Genomic DNA, 21,101 nt, shown 5'->3' with positions numbered 1-21,101 from the left:
TTATGAGCCATGGCATTAAGGGGTAGGCTGGGTCCCCAAGGATAACTATAGACATTTCAAAATCCCCAACAGTAATTTTCTGGTCTGGAAAGTAAGTTCCTTCCTGCAGCTGTTCAAACAGACCAGAGTTCCTGAAGATGCAAGCGTCATGCACCTTTCCCAGCCATCCCACGTTGATGTCGGTGAAACATCCCTTGTGATCCACCATTGCTTGCAGCACCACTGAAAAGTACTTCTTGTGGTTTACGTACTGGCTGCCAAGGTGGTCCGGTCCCACGGTAGGGATATGCGTTCCGTTTATCGTCCCACCATAGTTAGGGAACCCCACTGCAGCAAAGCCATCCACTATGACCTGCACATTTCCCAAAGTCACTACCCTTGATAGCAGCAGCTCAGTGATTGTGTTGGCTACTTGGATCACAGCAGCCCTCACAGTAGATTTACCCACACCAAATTGATTCCCGACTGACCGGTAGCTGTCTGGCGTTGCAAGCTTCCAGAGGTCTATCACCACTCACTTCTCAAGTGTGAGGGCTGCTCTCATCTTGGTATTCTTGCACTTCAGGGCAGGGGAAAGCAAGTCAAAGTTCCATGAAAGTGCCCTTATGCACGCAAAAGTTTCACGGCCACTGGGGGAATCATCCCAGACCTGCAACACTATGCAGTCTCACCAATCTGTGCTTGTTTCCCTGGCCCAGAATTGGTGTTCCACGGCATGAACCTGCCCCATTACCACCATGATGTCCAAATTGCCAGGGCCCGTACTTTGAGAGAAGTCTATGTCCATGTCCTCATCACTATCGTGATCACGCTGTCGTTGCCTCCTCACCTGCTTTTGCAGGTTCTGGACATACTGCAGGATAATATGCACGGTGTTTGCAATGCTCACAACAGCAGCAGTGAGCTGAGCGGGCTCCATGCTTGCCGTGGTATGGCATCTGCAGGAGAGCAGAGTTGCAGCGGAAGTGGTGGATGACAACGATGGTTAGCAGTCCTACTGCACCATCTGCTGACAGCAGTATGGTGTCTGCACAGAAAAAACGCGCTAAACGATTGTCTGCTGTTGCTTTCACGGAGGGAGGGGCGACTGACGACATGTACCCAAAACCACCCGCAACAATGTTTTTGCCCCATCAGGCACTGAGAGCTCAACCCAGAATTCCAATGGGCAGTGGAGACTGCGGGAACTGTGGGATAACTACCCACAGTGCAACACTCCAAAAGTCAACACTAGCCACGGTAGTGAGGACTCACTCCACCGACATAATGCGCTTAGTGTGGACATACGCAATAGACTGTATAAAATCGATTTCTAAAAATCAACTTCTATAAGATTGACCTCATTTCATAGTGTAGACATACCCTAAGACAAAACAAAAAAAGAGTATTCCATTTTCCACTTATTAATACAAGTTTCTACAGATATTAATAGCATGATCCCTCTAACATCCTCTGCTTAGGGAACCAAATAATTTGCAATACAGAATGTGTATGTTATAAGACAGTGCTTACAATGTTCTTCAGTGGAGCTGAAAGCCAGGCAGCTTCAGCTTTAGGTTAGAGATGAAAAGCTACTGTAGCAATATAAAGCCTTTCAGGAACAGTGCATTCCTTTAAATAAAAAAACCCACAACCCATTCCATTACTCAGGTGAATTTAATGTAATGTTACACTGTTCCACGCAACGAACATTTACTATCAACGTGGTTTTGTAATGGAGTTGAAATCTGAGAGAGAAAAGCAAGTCAGTGTACTTTGAGCCAATTGGATGTAAGCCCAGTGCAACAGTCCTTACTCAGACAACGTGCCAGTCAGAGTAAGCAGCTTCTAAAAGACTACAAGATCTTGGCAATATGAAAGAAACAGCAAAATCATCTATTTGAAGGTTTCATTTTTCAGACTATATTAGTTCCCAATCTGCTTGCATCTGAAAATCTGGGTTCTCCTCACATGCTGCATCATAAAGATGATGTTTTTTAAAGCGGTGAAGTCATTGTGTAAAGGTTAAGGAGTTAGACTGAACTTTTCCTTTTGGTAACACCTATACCAGACACTTCTAAGACAAACAAACAAGACTGCAAGATCTTGGCAATATGAAAGAAACAGCAGAATCATCTGTTTAAAGGATTCATTTTTTTCAGACTATATTAGTTCCCAATCTGTATGCATCTGAAAATTGAAACAAAATGTCAATATTGGTTAAAAGTGGGGTATAGTTTGCTACGTTATTTTTCTTGTTTTTAATTTTTATTTGTATCTATAGGGGAGACTTTACATTGTTAAAGTCGTGATAATTTTTTTTTTATTTAATGGTGTTTCTAAGTTTCCTGATTTTAATTTAATTTGCAATGTCAGTTCTATGTGCACTTTCGCTGTTATTATTATTCATATGTATCTACACCAGGGGCGGGCAAACTTTTTGGCCTGAGGGCCGCATTGGGTTCCGAAAATTGTATGGAGGGCCGGTTAGGGGAGGGGGGCGTCGTCCGGCCTTCACCCCCATCCCTCCCCTGTTTCTCACCCCCTGACAGCCCCCCCCCAGGACCTCTGCTCCCATTCAACCCCCCTGTTCCCCACCCTCTGACCGCCCTGACCCCTATCCACCCCCTGACCACCACCACCACCACCCCAAACTCCCCTGCCCTCTATCCAACCCCCCCTGCTCCCTGCCCCCTTACTGTGCAGCACAGAGCACTGGGTCAGGCCGGGCTCTGCAGCTGCGCTGCCCCAGGAGCTCGCTGCTCTGCCGCGCCACCTGGAGCATTGCGCTGAGGCTGCAGAGAAGGGGGAACAGCGGGAGAGGGGCTCAGGGGCCAGGCAGGAGGGCCCTGCGGGCTGGATGTGGCCCATGGGCCGTAGTTTGCCGACCTCTGATCTACACAGTACCATAACCTGTCATGGTATTTGACATAGACTCTTAAAAGACAGAGCCCCTGACATGGGGAGCTTACAATTTAAATTAAACAAAAATAGAACAGGAAAAGATGCCAAGGAAAGGGACAGGGATAAGAGTGAAAGGGTTAAAATGAATAATAATAATGCTGATCATATTATAATTCTTATTTTAAGTAGAGATGGATGTAACACAAAACAGGAGAAATAAAGAGCCCAGGAATGGAAGTCCACAATGGAAAGCAAAGTGAAGTAGGTTCTGAGGAATTTGAAGACAGAGGGTAGGGACGTTTGATGCATAGGAAAAGGATATTGTTCCAAGCATGGAGAGCAACATGAAAAAGGGGATAAACGCAAAAGTGGGAGGAGGGAGCCACAAGGGAAGAAGAGTGGGCAGAGCGCAGGAGGTCAGGTGAGGAAGGTGAGGAGTGACAGGAGAATAGAGATGAGATGTCATCAGGGGCAGAGCCATATGGAGCCTTGAAACTAAATAGAAGGAATCTGAACTTTATGCAAAAAGAGACAAGGAGCCAGAGAAGGGACGCAAGGGATGTGTGTGTGTGTGAGAGAGAGAGAGAGAAAGTAGCAGGGGAGGAAAGGTATTTTAGCTGTTGAATGTTGGAGAGACTGAATTCAATTGAAGCTAGACAAATTCAGACTGGAAATAAGGTGTATATTCTTAATGGAGAAAGTAATTAACCATTGGAACAATTTACCAAGGGTCTTGGTGGATTCTCGATCGCTGACAATTTTGGAACCAAGAATGGATGTTTTTTCTAGAAGACATGATCTAGAAATTATTTTGGGGCAGTTCAATGGCCTGTGTTATATGGGAGGTCAGACTTGATGATCACAATGGTCCCTTCTGGCCTTGTAATCTACAAATCTAAGAAGGAAGAGGGAAGAGTCAGAGATGCTGAAGAGGAGGAGTTTACAGTTGTCCGTGGGTATGTCTTAGTGGTCAAAAATGGTGTGTTTATCTACTGTGTTAGCTCAACCAAGTTAGCATAAAGTGATTGAAAAGTCCCGTTAAGCTGTAGACTTACATATTAGCTGGCCTTGTTCTTACTACCCCAAAAGCAACTGATTGTCTTGAACTGAGCTGTTCAGCTGTGCATTAAAACAGTATCTGCCTGGTTCCAAAACCACAACAGCTTATTCCCCTACTGGAAAGGCAGTACTATCCCTTTCAGGTCTGTCAGAGCATCTATAGAAAACTGATCAATAAAGAAGTTAATTATATTTATCAAATGTGTGTGTTTTGGGAGGGTCCTGTATCATTTTATCATTTCATTTTATAGGCCCGTTTTGCTACCTACTGGATGACTTCTTGGTTCTTTTCTCCTGAAAAGGACTGAGGGAAATTATTATTCTAGTCTTATTTTCAGATTGCCATAGACTAAACCATGAAAAAGTGTATTAGGAACATAAATACTGATGTAGCCTGGGTAGATGGCAAATATTTAGAAGACCTAAACTTTGCTGATGATATTGCACTACTGAGCGACATCCCTGATAAGTTACAAACAAAGACAGACAGCCTGGCAAAATAAAAAAGCAAGCCAAGCAGGGCTCATAATTAGTTATACTAAAACAAACATCCTTGAAACCCAGATGTCAAGCAGTAACATCACATTAGAAGACAAATATATCAAGACAGTAGAACAGTTCACCTACCTGGACATCACCATATTGGCCAATGGCCATCTCAAGAAGAAAGTGACATCAAGCATAGGAAAGCCACACCATTTACTAAACTCAGCAACATATTGAAATCAAAGATATATAGCTCCAGAACAAAACTCAGAATTTTCAATTCAAACAATCTCAGTGCTAACATATAGATGAGAGAGCTAGATATTTACCAAAATGTTAGACAGAAAACTAGACACCTTTGAAAATAAATGCCTAGTAAAGATTCTGGGAATTGATTGGAACAACCTTGTTACTAATGAAGAGATATGAGAAATCATCAACCAGTAGCTCATTTCCACCAGAATCAGAAGGAAGAACTGCACTTATTTGGGGCATGTACTCTGGATGCCAACACACAAACTCCCACCTGAAGCTGTCAAGTGGAAATCAAATGGTCTGAGGAAACAAGAGCACCCAAGAGAAACCTTAAGAACTGTTAGCAGGGAGGGTAGAACAGTCAGTCTGAACACCATAGAGCAGATGGCAGCAGCAGCAGATGACAGAGAGGAATGGAAGAGACTAGTTTCTGCCCCATGTGCCAATATTGGCATGAGAAGGATGTAATGGTAAATAATTTTCAAACTGAGGAACTGGTTTTTATAACGCAGGCAGGATGCATGAGGACTTGCAGATAATACCTTTTCACATATTTTTCCTGAAATCCGAAAACATTCCATTATCTTTGAGCAGGGAAAGATTTATTTTTTTCTATATCCTACAAACACACATGATGGGGTGATTCTCCATTAAAATTAGCACTGAACACTTCATTGTCAACTATGTTTTAGCAACAGAGAGATTATAGAATTTGTTTAAAGTTCACAAGAAATACTAACACTTTAGCCTGATTCTGATCCCGGTGACATAGGTATAAATTGGGACCGCTCCACAGAAGTCAGTGAAGCTACATCAAGGTAAAAAGGTATAAAAAAGATCTGAAGCAGGCCTTTTCTTTCTAAAATACATGGATTAACTTCACTTTAATTAGATAAAGTGATTACTGTATACGCATTGGGTATTCATACATTGAGTTTCCTATATGCAAATTATTTGGTTGCATGAACAGGCATAGCATTTTAGCACTGGATAAGCCTTATCTATGGGCAGATAAAGTATTATATTAAAAAAAGCTTACTATACAACTAGCTGTCATAAACAATGGGTCAAATAATGTACAATGTGAAACATGAAGCATACAAGCAATAGTAACCATCTGCCTTTGCACAAAATATAATAAGAAATTTGTCCAGGGTGTTATTTTTAGACATGCCACTGGGAGCAAATTCATCTTGAGTGAGGGATAGTCAAGAAAAATTGTGACTGGGAGGACAAAGGTTTCTAGCTAGCCAAACTAGAAGGCTGATTATGACAAAGCCTATGTTATTATGTGTATTTGCCTCCAAGGTAAATTAAACTGAATGTTAGGAGAACTGAGACATCACTGAGTCCTTGCTGTAGTAAAGACATACTACTGGCAATAATAAATAAATAATAGTAATCATGCTAATAATAACAAATAATTAATATGCGGCCCATTTCATCTTCAGACTCCTTTTACAAATATCATCTAACTGATAAATTAATATTCACAGCAGCCTGCAAGGCAGGTAAGTATGTATTATTATTATTATTTTATAGTGAGGAAAATACAGAGAGAGAGAGAGAGTAAGTTACTTTTACCCCAGCGTAGTCACAATTAAGGCTGGGATAAGAACTGAAGCATTCTTGGATTCTATCTATTAGTATTAGCTGTTTTTATTACAGCATCTCCAAGAATCCCCAATCAGGATCAGAGTCCCATTGTGATGCATGTTGTACAAATAAGTAATTTTAAAAAGGCAATATCTGCCCTTCAGAGAATACAGACTAAACAAAAACAGGATATTACATGTGGGTGTAGCACTCAGTGGAGGGAACTGGAGAAAGAAAAACAAGGGAAACAGGAACACATAATAACGACGTAGACGAATTGCTTAGTGCAGTATGTTGGGGGGAGTGGCTCCTCCCCCTCCGGGTCTGTGGGCAGTCAATCCACCCCACTACATTTCCAGGCGTCTCCTGACTTGGGGAACCAGCAGGGCAATGGGAGACGTGAGCTTGGGCCTGTGATCGGGGCTGAACAACAAACACAGTTACAGGTCCCCAGTCCCTGGTCGGGGCGGGGCAGCCAAGAGTCTCTGGCTCAGGCCTGCAGTCAGGCTGGGCAACAAACAATCAGTTAGCCCAGACCCCTGCTCAGGGCGGGGCAGTAGAGAATCTAAGGGGCTCAGGCCTGCCCTTAGGCTGGGCAGCAAAGAGTCAGGCCTCCTAGCTCTAGCAGAGGGCCGACAAGCTCAGGCTTCTTGCCTAAGAAAGGGGGAGACTGCCACCCATGGCTTGGGGTGACGGGGGGACACACCCACTCCACTGCGTACCTAACAGTGGTAGAGCAGTCTGCCACTGGGTCAGCGAGGATCCTGACCACAACATGAAAAAACAATGAGGAGTCCTTGTGGCACTTTAGAGACTAACAAATTTATTTTGGAGTGATGCATCTGATGAAGTGGGTTCTAGCCCACGAAAGCTTATGCCCAAATAAATTTGTTAGTCTCTAAGGTGCCACAAGGACTCCTCGTTGTTTTTGCTGATACAGACTAACAGGGCTACCACTCTGAAACCTGACCACAACAGCATTGCAGCCAGTCAGGGGTCCCTACCCCTGGGCTACTTCCCAACTCCCCCTCAGGGTGTACCCAGCTCTGTAGAGGGTCATCCTGGTCATCAGGGAAGAAGGCCTCTGTCAGCATTTGCAGCTCCTCCGTGTTTGGGTCTGTAAATGGCCCTGGTGGTCCAGGCCAATCCTCAGCTTCCTGGGGGGTCAGCAGCAGCCTCCCAGCTCGGGAGTTTACAGGAGGCATCTGGGTCCTCCAGAGGCTGCCTCCCAACTGAGTTCTCTGGCCTGCCTTTCTGGTCCTGCCCACTAACTTCCGGCATGAGGGTTGAGCATGGCATGCCTCCACCCACTAAGGTTTAATGAGAGGCTCCTCCCCCTGCAGGTCTGTGGGCAGCCAATCCACCCCGCTACACCTACATAGATTGCAAATTTTACTATTTTTTACTAATTAAGATGAATGATTTTTTAAACACCAGGCTAGCCATTATCTTTAGGGGGGCAATTTACTGTAGGTATGACAGTAGAGGGTAAGTTCTGAGAGGCTATTTGAAGGACAGGGTAGTGGCTTTACAAATTGACCAAAGAAAGTCACACCACATTGTAGGGAGCAGCACTGAAGAAGGAGTGATGGCAGTTATCAGTGTGCCAGACAAACCCATGATGGAATGTCTCACAAATTTATGACCTAATTATTTTCAATAATAGCAAGAGGTAATATTGAATATTTCAAATACCAGTTTCATTTGCAAAATGGCAATTCTGGATTTCATACTCAGAGAAAAAAATATAGTGGAAACATCAAGCTACCTCTTGAGCTTGAATTGAGTGGGCTGTACTAGATGATAGGAGAATACTAATTTGGATCGATTTTGGAAGATTTTTGGACATAGATCCTAAGAGATATGAGGAAATATTTGAGCCATTAGTGATTATCTTCAAAAAGTCATGTAAGAAGGAGAGATTCCAGAGGACTGGAAAATGGCAAATATAGTAGCCAATCTATAAAAAGGGGAATAAGAACAACCTGGGGAATTGAAGACCAGTCAGTTTAACTTCAGTATCTGGAATGATAATGGAGCAAATAATTAAGCAATCAATTTGCAAACACTTAGAAGATAATAAGGTGATACGTAACAATCAGTATAGATTTGCCAAGAACAAATCCTGACAAACCAACCTAATAGCTTTCTTTGACAGGGTAACAAGCCTAGTGGATAGGGTGAAGCAATATATGTGGTATATCTTGATTTAGGAAGGCTTTTGATACTGTTTCACATGACCATCTCATAAACAAACTAGGGAAACGCAGTGGGTGCATAACAGGTTGGAAAAGCGTTCTCAGAGAGTAGTTATCAGGAGTCAATTGGGGTCCCACAGGGATCAGTTCTGAATCCATTTATGTTAAAAATTGTCATCAATGATTTGGATAATGGCATAGAGAGGACACTCATAAAGTTTGCAGGTGATACCAAGCTGGGAGAAAGAAAAGGAGTACTTGTGGCACCTTAGAGACTAACCAATTTATTTGAGCATGAGCTTTCGTGAGCTACAGCTCACTTCATCAGGTATACATCTGATGAAGTGAGCTGTAGCTCACGAAAGCTCATGCTCAAATAAATTGGTTAGTCTCTAAGGTGCCACAAGTACTCCTTTTCTTTTTGCGAATACAGACTAACACGGCTGTTACTCTGCAAGCTGGGAGAGGTTGCAAGTGCTTTGGAGGATACGATTAAAATTCAAAATGATCTGGACAAACTAGAGAAGTGGTCTGAAGTAAATAGGAGGATATTCAATAAGGACAAATGCAAAGTACTCCACTTAGGAAGGAACAATCAGTTGCACACATGCAAAATGGGAAATGACTGGCTAGGAAGCAGTACTGCGGAAAGGGATATGGGGTCATAGTGGATCACAAGCTAAATATAAGTCAACAGTGTAACACTGTTGCAAAAAAAGCAAACATCGTTCTGGGATGTATTAGCAGGAGTGTTGTAAGCAAGTCACAAGACGTAATTCTTCTGCTCTACTCCATGCTGATTAGGTCTCAACTGGAGTATTGTGTCCAATCCTGGGTGCCACATTTCAGGAAAGATGTGGGCAAATTGGAGAAAGTCCAGAGAAGAGCAAAAAAAGGATTAAAGGTCTAGAAAACCTGACCTATGAAGGGAGATTGAAAAGATTGGGTTTGTTCAGTCTGGAGAAGAGAAGACTGAGAGGGGACATGATAACAGTTTTCAAGTACATAAAAGGTTGTCACAAGGAGGAGGGAGAAAAATTTTTCTCCTTTACCTCTGAGAATAGGACAAGAAACAATGGGCTTAAATTGCAGTGAGGGCAGTTTAGGCTGGACATTAGGAAAAATTTCCTGTCAGGGTGACTAAGCACTGGAATAAATTGCCTAGGGAGGTTGTGGCATCTCCTTCATTGGAGATTTTTAGGAGCTGGTTACGAAAACACCTCTCAAGGATGGTCTAGATCAGTGGTGGCCAAACTGTGGCTGGCAAGCCCATGCAGCTCTTTTATAGTTAAAGTGTAGCTCACAAAGCCCCCTACGCCCTGCCCCCCATTCTCTGCCTACCAGACTGGGGGGAGAGCTCAGGGCTTCTGACCTCCTGTGGGGTGGTGGGGCTAGAAGCTTCTGGTGCCTGCTGAGAATGGGAGGCACAATTTAAAGTTTCAGCCCCTCAACAACTTGAGGCACGCCCCCCCAACCCTGAGCAACCGCTCCCTGCATCTCTCAGGTGTTAGCTCCTCCTGGAGAGGCAGCAGTAAGCATCTGGCAGCTTCAGGGAGGGGCCACTGCTTTAGCTTCATGGGGAGAGGCAGCAGCAAAAGCAGTGGCTCTCTCTGCAGCTCCCAACTGTTTGCTGGTGTCTCTCCCTACTGCCGTAGCTCCCAGGTTGCTGGCTGAAGCAGCTGCTGTGCAGGGCTGAGGGCTCAGCAGCACCATGTGACCAAGCAAGGCCAGCAAACCCTGGCAAAAATCGGGGGAGAGGGGGGAGGACATGATCCCCAAGCATCACTTCTGGCTTCTGCCCAGCGGGGAGGGAGGTCTCAGGACTTCAGCCCTGCAGGACATGCCTGTTGGGATGCAGAACTTCAGCAAGAGCAGGGCTTCAGCCCTGAGCCCTGGCAGGCACCTCCCATGGGGCTGATGCCCTGAGTCCCCCTCTACCTGCAGGGATGAAGCCCTGAGCCTAGCAGGTGTGCCCCAGCTCTTGAACTTTTGGAGATCATCGTATGGAGCTCAGAGGGTCAGTAAGTTTGGCCACCCCCTTCTAGATAATACTTGAGTGTTGGGGACTAGACGAGAATACCACTCGAGGTCCCTTCCAGTCCTACGATTCTATGATTATTTATTTTTACATGGTCCCAGACTATTGGACAGGCATGATTTTAAATAAATTAAAATAAATAAATGTACTGCTTAATTAAACAAAATTATTATAATCACTGCCTCTTATTTTTCCAATCTATAATTCTATAATTGTTTCCCTATTTTATTAAGGAGAATAGTATACAAACATGTTAGAAGTTCCTCACCTCTTGGTCACGCTATCTGTAGATGTCAAGCACTTGACAAGGTTGGGTAAGGAAATGTGCTATTCCCGTATACAGATGGAATAACTCAGGCTCAAAGGGGTTATGTGACTTTTCCAAAGTTACATGGTAAATACATGTCAAACCCAAAGGGCAAAGCCTTACCCCCTACCCTAAGGAGATGCCAAATAAATCACTCAGATTTTCAGCATCAAAGCTTTCCTCTTTTTAAAATGGGATAACAATCATAATTAGCACTTCCTTAGCACTTTTTCACCTAGAGTTCTTAAAGTCCTTGACAGAGGTCTGTAAACAAATATAAATAGCTCAGTTTGACTGAATGTGAGCTTGACTGTAATATCATTTACTCCAATTTTATACCAGAGCCATTCCACTACTTAACAACTTCTTATATGGGAAATTGACCCTATTTCATGCAACAAACTGAACAGTTCTTAAATTTTGCAAGTAGAAAAAGTAATGTGTTTTCGAACAGTTCTCCTGCAAGTCCCATATACAATCTACTATTATAATTTGCTTAGGCAATGTGTAGAAAAGTCATATTCTCCCTTATTTTCCCCCGTAAACAATCTCAGTACTCACATTTTTAAAGTTCTGTTAAATGTTTATTTTCTTAACATGTTTTTAAAAATTTAATGCTGTCTGTAAATCTAGTTTAATTGTATTTCAGATGGCAACAACCTTTCAAGTGGCTCTTCTTCAGGTAAATCTATCTGTTGTTATCCTGTTACTTCTTGTGTTCTGTGTATATTATTTCAAGGTCTTGCTGAGTTTTACATTACCCAGCCAGAGAGTAAGTTAAAGTTCAGCTCTTGCCACAGCTCTCTGACTACTCTTTTCAGCAAAACTGTAGCTATAACACTTGAACTATTAAATCTGAGATCAGCCTGTATGAAGATAAAACCCAAATGTAGTGAAGGTTGTCAGCTTATTCTGACTGTAAATCCTGAATACACAGAGCATAGAATTCTATATATCTAGAGGTGAAATAAACCATATGATGGAAATATTTCAAGCTGTATGAATTAGTGTTTGGAACATGACTTCATAAAGAGACCCTCCTCCTAGGGTTTTCACTTCCTGGTCTTGCAGACAGAACAAATGCTATCTACTCGATAAAGTCTGGTGATCTAGTTAATGGTAAAGGCTGGCAACTTCTTGCAAGTTTCCAGTGATAAATAGGATAGATTCCTTCTCAGATTTCAAGACTTCTTTACTTTGTGGTAGAAGTCACTAAAGGATAGTACTAGCCGAATAATTCATTGCATATAATATTTATTATGACTGACATTTTTTCATTAAATAATTATTTACAAATAATTGTGTTCATTTTTTAACATAATATGTGGCAAAGAAAGAAGATTACAATAAGAAATGATATTTTCTGTTTGAGGGAAACAAAAACACATTCTTTTCCACCTAGCACTTTAAATGACATGAGATGGATGGAGCTAAAGTTGACACCTAGTGTAACTGGAGTCTCCTATAAATACAGCTTACCTTCCTTTTCACTGATTTTGAACCAGAAATGACAAAAAAACAAAACAAAACCCTAAGATGCCTAGTAAATTTAATATAAGCAACAGGGAACAATATAATAAAATCTGGATAGACAGGTAGAGAGATAAAATAAATATATATGTTTATAAACACATAAACATATAAGCGCTTATTAATGTCATACACATAAAGTGCCCTCTGTAATTTGTCAATGTGTTAAGACAACCGGAGAGATAAAATAATATTCCCACATGCATGGAGGAATAAACAAGGCAGTCATTGTCCCAGAAACATGGGAGCTGCAGAAGAATTTAAAGTGGAATAAAAGTTCAACTTAAAATTTATCAGAAAATGGGAAGTAAAGTAACCAAACTGTCAGGTCCAAGTTAGGGGGTCCTTTATCTTGCTCCAGCTTCCAATCTGGTACCTGAAGATGCTTTCTTCTTCCTGTAAGGAAGGAGAGAAAAACAAAGCAAGCAGAGGAGATAATTAGGGGACCAAGAAAATGACTCACGTGTTACATGCCTCTATGTTTGAGTGTGTGAAGAAATAAGAGGTGGGAAAAACATAGAGGTGATCATAACTATCATGCCTTATTCTCAGGTCTGATAATCCCAGGGAAGCCAGAGGCATGCAGTGCATTTAAACACCTGCTATTACTTTGGCCATGGGGTCAGTGTTTGGGATTTTATTCCTGAAAAGAAATTGGTTCCTTTTGATTCTGAGTCTGATGACAAAACCCCTGTGCACTTTGTTGTATGAGTGGTTAACTGTTTTCTTCCAGCCTGAAAGCAGGCGTTCAACAATAGCCTGCCTCTGAATTTCCAATAACCTGCATTTTGGAATGATTCCCTGCATGCAATTATCAGTCCATCACTAAAGAGCAGTCCCTCTGCTGCTCTCACAAATAGATCACTTGGCTCAGCTTCAGGGAAAGTCTGAGAAGACCTGCATTATTGAGTAAATTCATGGTCTGGATAGTCAGTCAGGGATGCTTGTCAGGGAACTGTCTAGCCTGACTATTACTTTCATCAGCACTTCCTGAAGTACTGGAAAGCAGGACAAATTCTGAAGTGTGATTGTAAGAGCTGGTAAATAGATCCAGCTGTGGACAATGCAGTAACTATCACATCCTTTTTCTACAGATCCTGTCTACTTATAAGGGGGCGGTTATTGTGATTAGATAGAAGCCAGGCAAGCTGTTTTCTTTGCTCTGACATAACATCCAAACTTATACAGCCAGATCAGTCATTCACTCTGATTTACTTAGCACAAGTTTGGTCACAGATGATGCCACACTATTGTCACCTGACAACACCTGGACATGGGTACCCCATGGGCAGCTGCAGTATGGTTTTAGGGCTCTCCAGACTGGGAGAAGCTCTCATGTTTGATCTTTGTTGTGCAAAGGAGGCATTTTGGCTCCTTGAGGGATCTGTCTAATATTACTGGAGTGAGTAATCTAGGAAAGAAGGCTTCGGAGGAAGAAACACCAGGTGAAGTCCAGGCAAGTAGCCTGAGAGAGGTTCACACTTCCTTCCCAGATAGGCACTTTTATTAAAGCCTCAGAAATCACGTTTACAGGTCTGTGTATTAGAGAGTGACTAAAAGGAAACAAAAGGGGCATAGCTGCCAGACACATTATGTAACCTGGCTAAATACCTGTGATGGGAGCTGATGCTGCCTCCCAACACATATTGGTTGTGGGTGCCCTTTTGGAGAATAGACTGTTAGGGTAAGAGATCAGGAAGCCACTATGTGCTGAGAAATACTAAACAGAGAGAGTGAGTTAACGTAGAGCTTTCTGCATCTACCAGAAATCCCAGTGCCTTCAGCAAGTGTACTGAAATTGAGATAAAAAGAAAAGGAGTACTTGTGGCACCTTAGCGACTAACCAATTTATTTGAGCATAAGCTTTCGTGAGCTACAGCTCACTTCATCGGATGCATTCAGTGGAAAATACAGTTGGGAGATTTAAGCTTTCGTGAGCTACAGCTCACTTCACCTCCCCACTGTATTTTCCACTGAATGCATCCAATGAAGTGAGCTGTAGCTCACAAAAGCTTATGCTCAAATAAATTGGTTAGTCTGTAAGGTACCACAAGTACTCCTTTTCTTTTTGCAAATACAGACTAACACGGCTGCTTCTCTGAAACCTGAAATTGAGATAGTTAGCCTTAGGCACATCTCTGACTCTGCTGCAGTGAAGATGTTGTGTAAGCAAATACGCATTTCTGCAGCTGGAGTATTTAGGAGATATAGAACTGGTGCCATCACCATTGTAAAGACCCCTGGGGCAGTACCCAGGCCAAACGCCATTACCTTCCATTGATATAGAACTGTAACATAGTATAGGCTTAGGAATTTCTTGTCATTTAGGTGCATGGGGTTACCATGGAAACCCTATTCAGATAATTTTTTGCTGGAATGTCCATCTTAAAAACAGTAACTTACACCTTTGAGACTATCCATGAGAAGCATCTGGAAAGTCATAAAATGATGTAGGAGCATTAATTTTAAAACCTGGCACTAACACTATTACTTAGTGACATGAAAACAGCTTTTCCTGCTGCCCCTACATCTTTCCAGTCAGCACCACTCCTAAGGCCTGAGACTGTTGACTTTCTATAGTTTCCTATCAATGGCCCAGGAAGTCTATATCTCTCTAAGCCTATTTAACCCTTTGCACAGAATCACAACTGGAATGCAATTTTAACTTGTCAGGTCAGATAGCTGAAGGTTCAGCCTTTTCCGGATCTGAATACAGTGTTGTACCGCACTCTGTCTGCTATAACTCTGCTTCTTAGGCACGTTTGAAAATTCCAAATTAAATTAGGGTTCTCCACGAGTTGTGGGAGCTTTTTTCATGATGCTTCAACACAGGACTAAGGAAGATAGAAGGCTTCCCTACATGTTGGCCTAGAGTCCATCTTTTCCTCTAATGAAGAAGAGGTTCCTCACCAATAATTATCCAGCCCATTCCAAGCACTCTGTGGACAATTAAGGTCTGGTATGAGGAAGCTTGGAAGCATGAGAAATTTCTACCATCAAGCATTAGAGAGCTGCATGCAGATCTCTGAGGCTGAAGCCCGGAGCAGCCTTTGATGAAATTTCCCAGGCACCAATGGGAGATCACCCAGAAAGGAAGGGTATGCAGGAGCAGAGAAAATTGTGCTGTGATAGAAAGCCTTAATAGGAGAGGAGGGGACAGGCTGCATTACCTACCATGATTCAGTTCCAATGTTCCCACTGAAGTCCTGTTGTAGGAGCCCCTGGGAAATGAGGTCTGAAGGGAAAAGATCACTATGAGGTCTTTTACGTCCACACAGGCACTTTTGTCGGTGAAAGTTTTGACGGTCGTGGGGGGGCGGTGTTTTTTTCACTATGTACTGAGAAATACTAAACAGAGAGAGAGAGTTAAGGTAGACAAAAGTGCCGGTGTAGACATAGCCTAAGCAAACTTACCTCAGTCAACATACGTATCTGCCAAGGTTCCTTCCCCACTCTGAACTCTAGGGTACAGATGTGGGGACCTGCATGAAAACCTCCTAAGCTTATTTTTACCAGCTTAGGTTAAAAGTTCCCCAAGGTACAAAATTATTTTACTCTTCGATTTCCACTGCCACCACCAAACTTGATCTGGGTTTACTGGGAAAACGTAGTGTGGACACGTCTTTCCCCCCCAAAATCCTGCCAACCCTTGCACCCCGCTTCCTGGGGAAGGTTTGGTAAAAATCCTCACCAATTTGCATAGGTGACCACAGACCCAAACCCTTGGATCTTAGAACAATGAAAAAGCATTCAGTTTTCTTACAAGAAGACTTTTAATAGAAATAAAGGGATCACCTCTGTAAAATCAGGATGGTAGATACCTTACAGGGTAATTAGATTCAAAACATAGAGAATCCCTCTAGGCAAAACCTTAAGTTACAAAAAAGACACACAGACAGGAATAGTCATTCTATTCAGCACAGCCATCTCCTTTCTCAGCCATTTAAAGAAATCATAATCTAACACATACCTAGCTAGATTACTTACTAAAAGTTCTAAGACTCCATTCCTGTTCTGTCCCTGTCAAAAGCAGTATACAGACAGACACAGACCCTTTGTTTTTCTCCCTCCTCCCAGCTTTTGAAAGTATCTTGTCTCCTCATTGGTCATTTTGGTCAGGTGCCAGCAAGGTTACCTTTAGCTTCTTAACCCTTTACAGGTAAGGGGATTTTTCCTCTGGCCAGGAGGGATTTTAAAGGGGTTTACCCTTCCCTTTATATTTATGACAGTGTCTAAAACAGGGGCTTCCTGCTTTACAAAAACTGATCCTGTAGTCTTTTTGTAGAGAAAACTCCCATTAACACTTTTGTCTATATTGGGACTTTTGGCCTGGGGCCATGAATGTTTGCATCAGGCTATGTTATATTATTGAACTAAGTGAGACTGTGCTGTGCAACTCAGACAAATTGTGGATAGTCTTTCTGCTAGCTTCAGCTACAGTATTGCAGAAGGGATCTGACTTTTTTTTTATAATGAACATTCAGCACATTATAAGGCTCATTGTCCATACTGTGAACATCAGCCACAATCCTCCCATTTTAAAGGATATTCTAGTTAAAAAGCAGAAAATGGGGACATTGTTATAGAATTTATTTCAGTTTAAAAAAAGAATAACGAAGAGATATTCATATGGGTTTTCTATTTCATGCCTGAAAGTCTTAGCAATGGGCAAAATTCTCACTGTGTATTCTTTCCAGCTGAACTACAGTTAGACAGCTAAATCGGTAATGCAGTCTAACATGGTCATATTAACTTGGTGAAGCAGAAAAGACCATCTGCACCACCATGAATATGACTAAAATAGAGCACGCCAGCAAAAAGCCTTTAACAATATCTGAGGCAAGAAAATCTTATGAATGGTATTTTAAAGGAGTACAATGTAATTGATGAAAAAAGTATTAGAGTAATTGTTTGACCTTCAATGTAATAAGCCTGCAAAAGTGATCTATAAACTGCTTTGTAACTCAATTTCATGTGCATTAAAAACCATATAAAATGATTTTTATGTACTTCACTAATATTTAACTGTGGGCAATTTACTCAAGTATTCATAATTTGTTAGGGAAAATATATAAGAAAGGTTTCAAAATAGCTCCCAAGATGTAATGTTATTGAATCCTGATTGCACAGATTGAAAATTGGCATCTCCATCAACTGTCCACATCATGTTTCTCTCTTGATTTGCGTAATGGAGATTTTTGTGTGTACAGTACACTGTATAGGAATGGAGGTTTTCAGGTAAATCTCTCATACATTTATTTAGTATTAAAAATCAGAAATTAAATATTGACTATATAGTACTTTAGTTTTCAAAATTAAATAGGCTAAGCTGTGCTATCATTTGCTATTGTGCATATGCTTCCGCGAAAGACATACTATTTCAAAACATTTCAGAATTCTGTCTTTTGATGAGTCAAAGCATGAGCAGATTAATCTCAGCGCTATAGATTAATAAAAATTAACTAGCAACAAACAAACACTGCTAATCAGAACGGACTGAAAACAACCAAAAAGCAATCCCTACCCCAATGGAGTTTTTACCCCCAAAAGGGAGAAGTGTCAGAGATGCCATGACATCCACTAGGAATTTCACTATTGCTATTGATTTAATTGAGGAGGTGCTCAAATACTAGGGTGATGGGTAGCACTATAAAATCCTAAGAGAGAAATATAGATTAATATTAATCACGATGCTTATTCAATGAAATGTGGCATTTTTCATCACTTTAATTATTTGATGATGGTTTTTACATTATTCAACTAGCTTTTATGGTAATTTCTGTTACTGTATTCATTGTATGTCAAAGGCATCAGAGCTTCCATTTGTTAGTTTGGTTACATTTACTTGAAGAATTTCTGTTGTTTGTTTGGGTTTCTTTGCAATTCCCCATCCCCACTCCTTGCCCACCTTTTCTTTAATTACTCCATTTTGTGTACTTCCTCTGCTACTTGTATTTCTTATTATGGTGCATCATTATCCATTCATCATCATACAACCCCCCTTGAGATGCAATATGTTATGCTTAGTTATGTACACCCAGGCAAATGAACTGAAGGTATTTATGCTGAATGGGTGTAACTGAGGGTAAAATTTGGCTCTTTTCCTTTCTATTTGTAAATGTCTAGAGAAAAAATAAACAATTTAAATGTACAAACATGAAATATGTGTCGGACTGGGATCATGGTAAAACTGAAACTTAACTTTAGTTTTCCTGTCTGGAGAATTAGGATGTGTAAGTTTCCAATTTAAGTCATAGAGTAAATAAATGGATTTCAGTGAAATAGCAAAGATACATTTTTAAGTGTATGAAATTTAGCTGACAATAAAAAACACAAATATGTATTTAAGGACATGGTTGCCTAGTAATGTGGCAACTACATGTTATATCATGACTTTCATGGTTTCATAGATTTTTAAAGCCAAAAGGAACCATTAGGTAAATCTAGTCTGACCCTTTGTAAAACACAGGCTATCATATATCACCCTTGAACTGAGCTCAAAAGCTTGTCTTCAACTGAGGCATAAACCTGTCTAAAGATAACTAAAGCAATATCACTTGTATATAATATTTCTTAGTTGTGCATTCTGTTGCTAAGAGCACACCCTATTAGATCTGTGTTAACAGATTACTTATGACTGGTGCTTCTATACACTTTCTGGCATTTTGAAAGACCAAAAATTTTTATCACAAGTAACTAATTTTAGTTATTAATCTTTCTTATTTAATTTATATCTAGGCAAACTTTTCGGATTCAAGTTACCTGGACTGAGACTCTTAACATACAGAAAGCAGTCCTTACCACAGGAAGACCCTGATGCAGTTGTAGTAGATTCATCTAAGCACAGTGATGACTCTGTGGCTATGAAGCGCTTTAAATCCCCCACAAAAGAAAGCTGTAGCCCTTCTGAAGTGGATGACACAAAAGCACTGATACAGCCCAGCAGATGTTCTCCTTTGGTTAATATATCAGGACCTCTTGACCATTCGTCACCTAAACGGCAATGGGACCAACTTTACTCAGACACGCTGCAGACAAGTACACCACTAACTCATTCCAGATCAAAGGAAAGCATGTGTAGTATAAGGAGAGCATCTTCAGTACATGATATAGAAGGATTTAACGTCCACCCCAAAAACGTTTTTAGGGATCGTCATGCAAGTGAAGGTAGGGTTGAAAATTAATAAATATTCTGTGATGTATCTGAAGAGGGATTGTTGCACTGTTTTTAAGTTATCACTACTTCTTAAAACTTATAAGAGATTTTACAAATTTCATTAAAAATGATACTAAGAAAACAGTAAGGGTTCAGTCTTCTCACCCATATGTATGTTGAGTTAATACCTTTCTCCTGGAGTGGTAGCTTACATCTTATTTCTTAATGGGATTATGGCAAAATCAGAGTCAGTGGTTGTAAAATTGTTGTAAACGTTTACAAGCCAGGAAATGACCAAGGTAAAATTGCTAGTTCTGCCCCTTTTAGTCACATGCACTACAATATGGTCTTTAATTATATTAAATGCTATTTTTCAGATAATGCAGTATTATATCATGCAATTTTTGTTACAATCCTTGACACATGTATAGTATTCTCACTGTCATAATAGTCCAGTGGTGGTGGGGGGGTGGGGGGGGTTTACTGACACTGGTACAAGTCAGCAATAACTCCATTGAAATCTGTGGAGCTACACCAGTGTAAAACTGGAGTAAATGAGACATGAATCAGGACCTTTAACTTTTCATACTATTCATGTTCTCTTCCAACCAGAAGAATTTCCCATAGGCCTTTCCTCCTGTTCTCCCGAGTTAGTCACTCCTCGTCACTCAATGGGTTTCTGGGGAATGGGCTCTATGGTTTCCAGTTCCAGGAGAGAGGAAGCTTGGGAGACCTGGAGCCAGAAGATCTTGGAGAAACAGAAGTTTGGGGGCCCTGGGAGCTAGGGAAAATAGAAAATATGTTTGCATTGAAAACACTAAGACCCATGCATAAAGTTTTCAATGACACTGACATTCTTATGCATTGGTGTAAGTAGTTTTCAATTCCAACTACTAATTTATGTGGAAACCTTTACACACTTAGCCCAGGAAGTTATGAATATCCTGGACAATGTTGTATGCAAGTGCATAAAACTTATCATGAAAATGCATTTTCAATTTCAAAGACTTCCAACTAGTCTCCTTCTCCATAACCCCAAACCTCTGCAACCTCAAGCTTCTCTGGCTCTTTTTCTTCCTCTTCTGTGAATCCTAGCAGTTCTGCAGGAAGGAAACTCTGCTTCTGTGAACCTCCTGAGAAATCAGACCTCTGAACCATTCACTGGGGTTAACAATATTAACAAAATGTTGACATTATTCCTTCTAATTACTCCTCGTGCATTAAATAAAGTCAAACAGCACTTGCCATGAATCCACAGCTATATATATATATATAAACATCAGCTATGGAATTAGAACACAAGGCCCATATCCACAAAGGCTCTAAGGCTTCGTGACACTGCACATTGCAACACCTAACTTTTAGACACCTAGAAAAGCATAGAAACAATGCTGTCAGCCACAAAGCCTGGGTTAGGTCAAAGCTGATTCCCCACTCTGGCACTTCGAGTGAAGAAGGTTGGGGACCACAAGGATTTTAAAAATGAATACTGGCCACTCCAGGCTTGTATTAAACTCCCAGGGTTACAGCTTCTCTCTGACATTGGATAGGTTGATGCTGCCACCACCCAAATGCAAAAAAATCCCTTTTGAG

The 21,101-nt window shown here is 41.2% G+C and overlaps 1 protein-coding gene across 1 annotated transcript in view; it reads left to right on the top strand.

Annotated features, from left to right (window-relative positions):
* Positions 1-21,101, top strand: part of KCNH7 (potassium voltage-gated channel subfamily H member 7) — a 337,214-nt gene that overhangs the window by 207,729 nt on the left and 108,384 nt on the right. Inside the window, exon 4 of the mRNA XM_077829919.1 lies at positions 19,091-19,519. Within this exon, the coding sequence (XP_077686045.1) occupies positions 19,091-19,519 (429 nt within the window). The remainder of the gene's footprint in view (positions 1-19,090; positions 19,520-21,101) is intronic.

This window comes from Eretmochelys imbricata, chromosome 11 (genome assembly GCF_965152235.1).
Source record: "Eretmochelys imbricata isolate rEreImb1 chromosome 11, rEreImb1.hap1, whole genome shotgun sequence".
In the NCBI taxonomy this organism is placed as follows: Eukaryota; Metazoa; Chordata; order Testudines; family Cheloniidae; genus Eretmochelys; species Eretmochelys imbricata.
The sequence above is the reverse complement of the archived record's forward strand: the minus strand, read 5'-3'. Positions and strand labels throughout refer to the sequence as shown.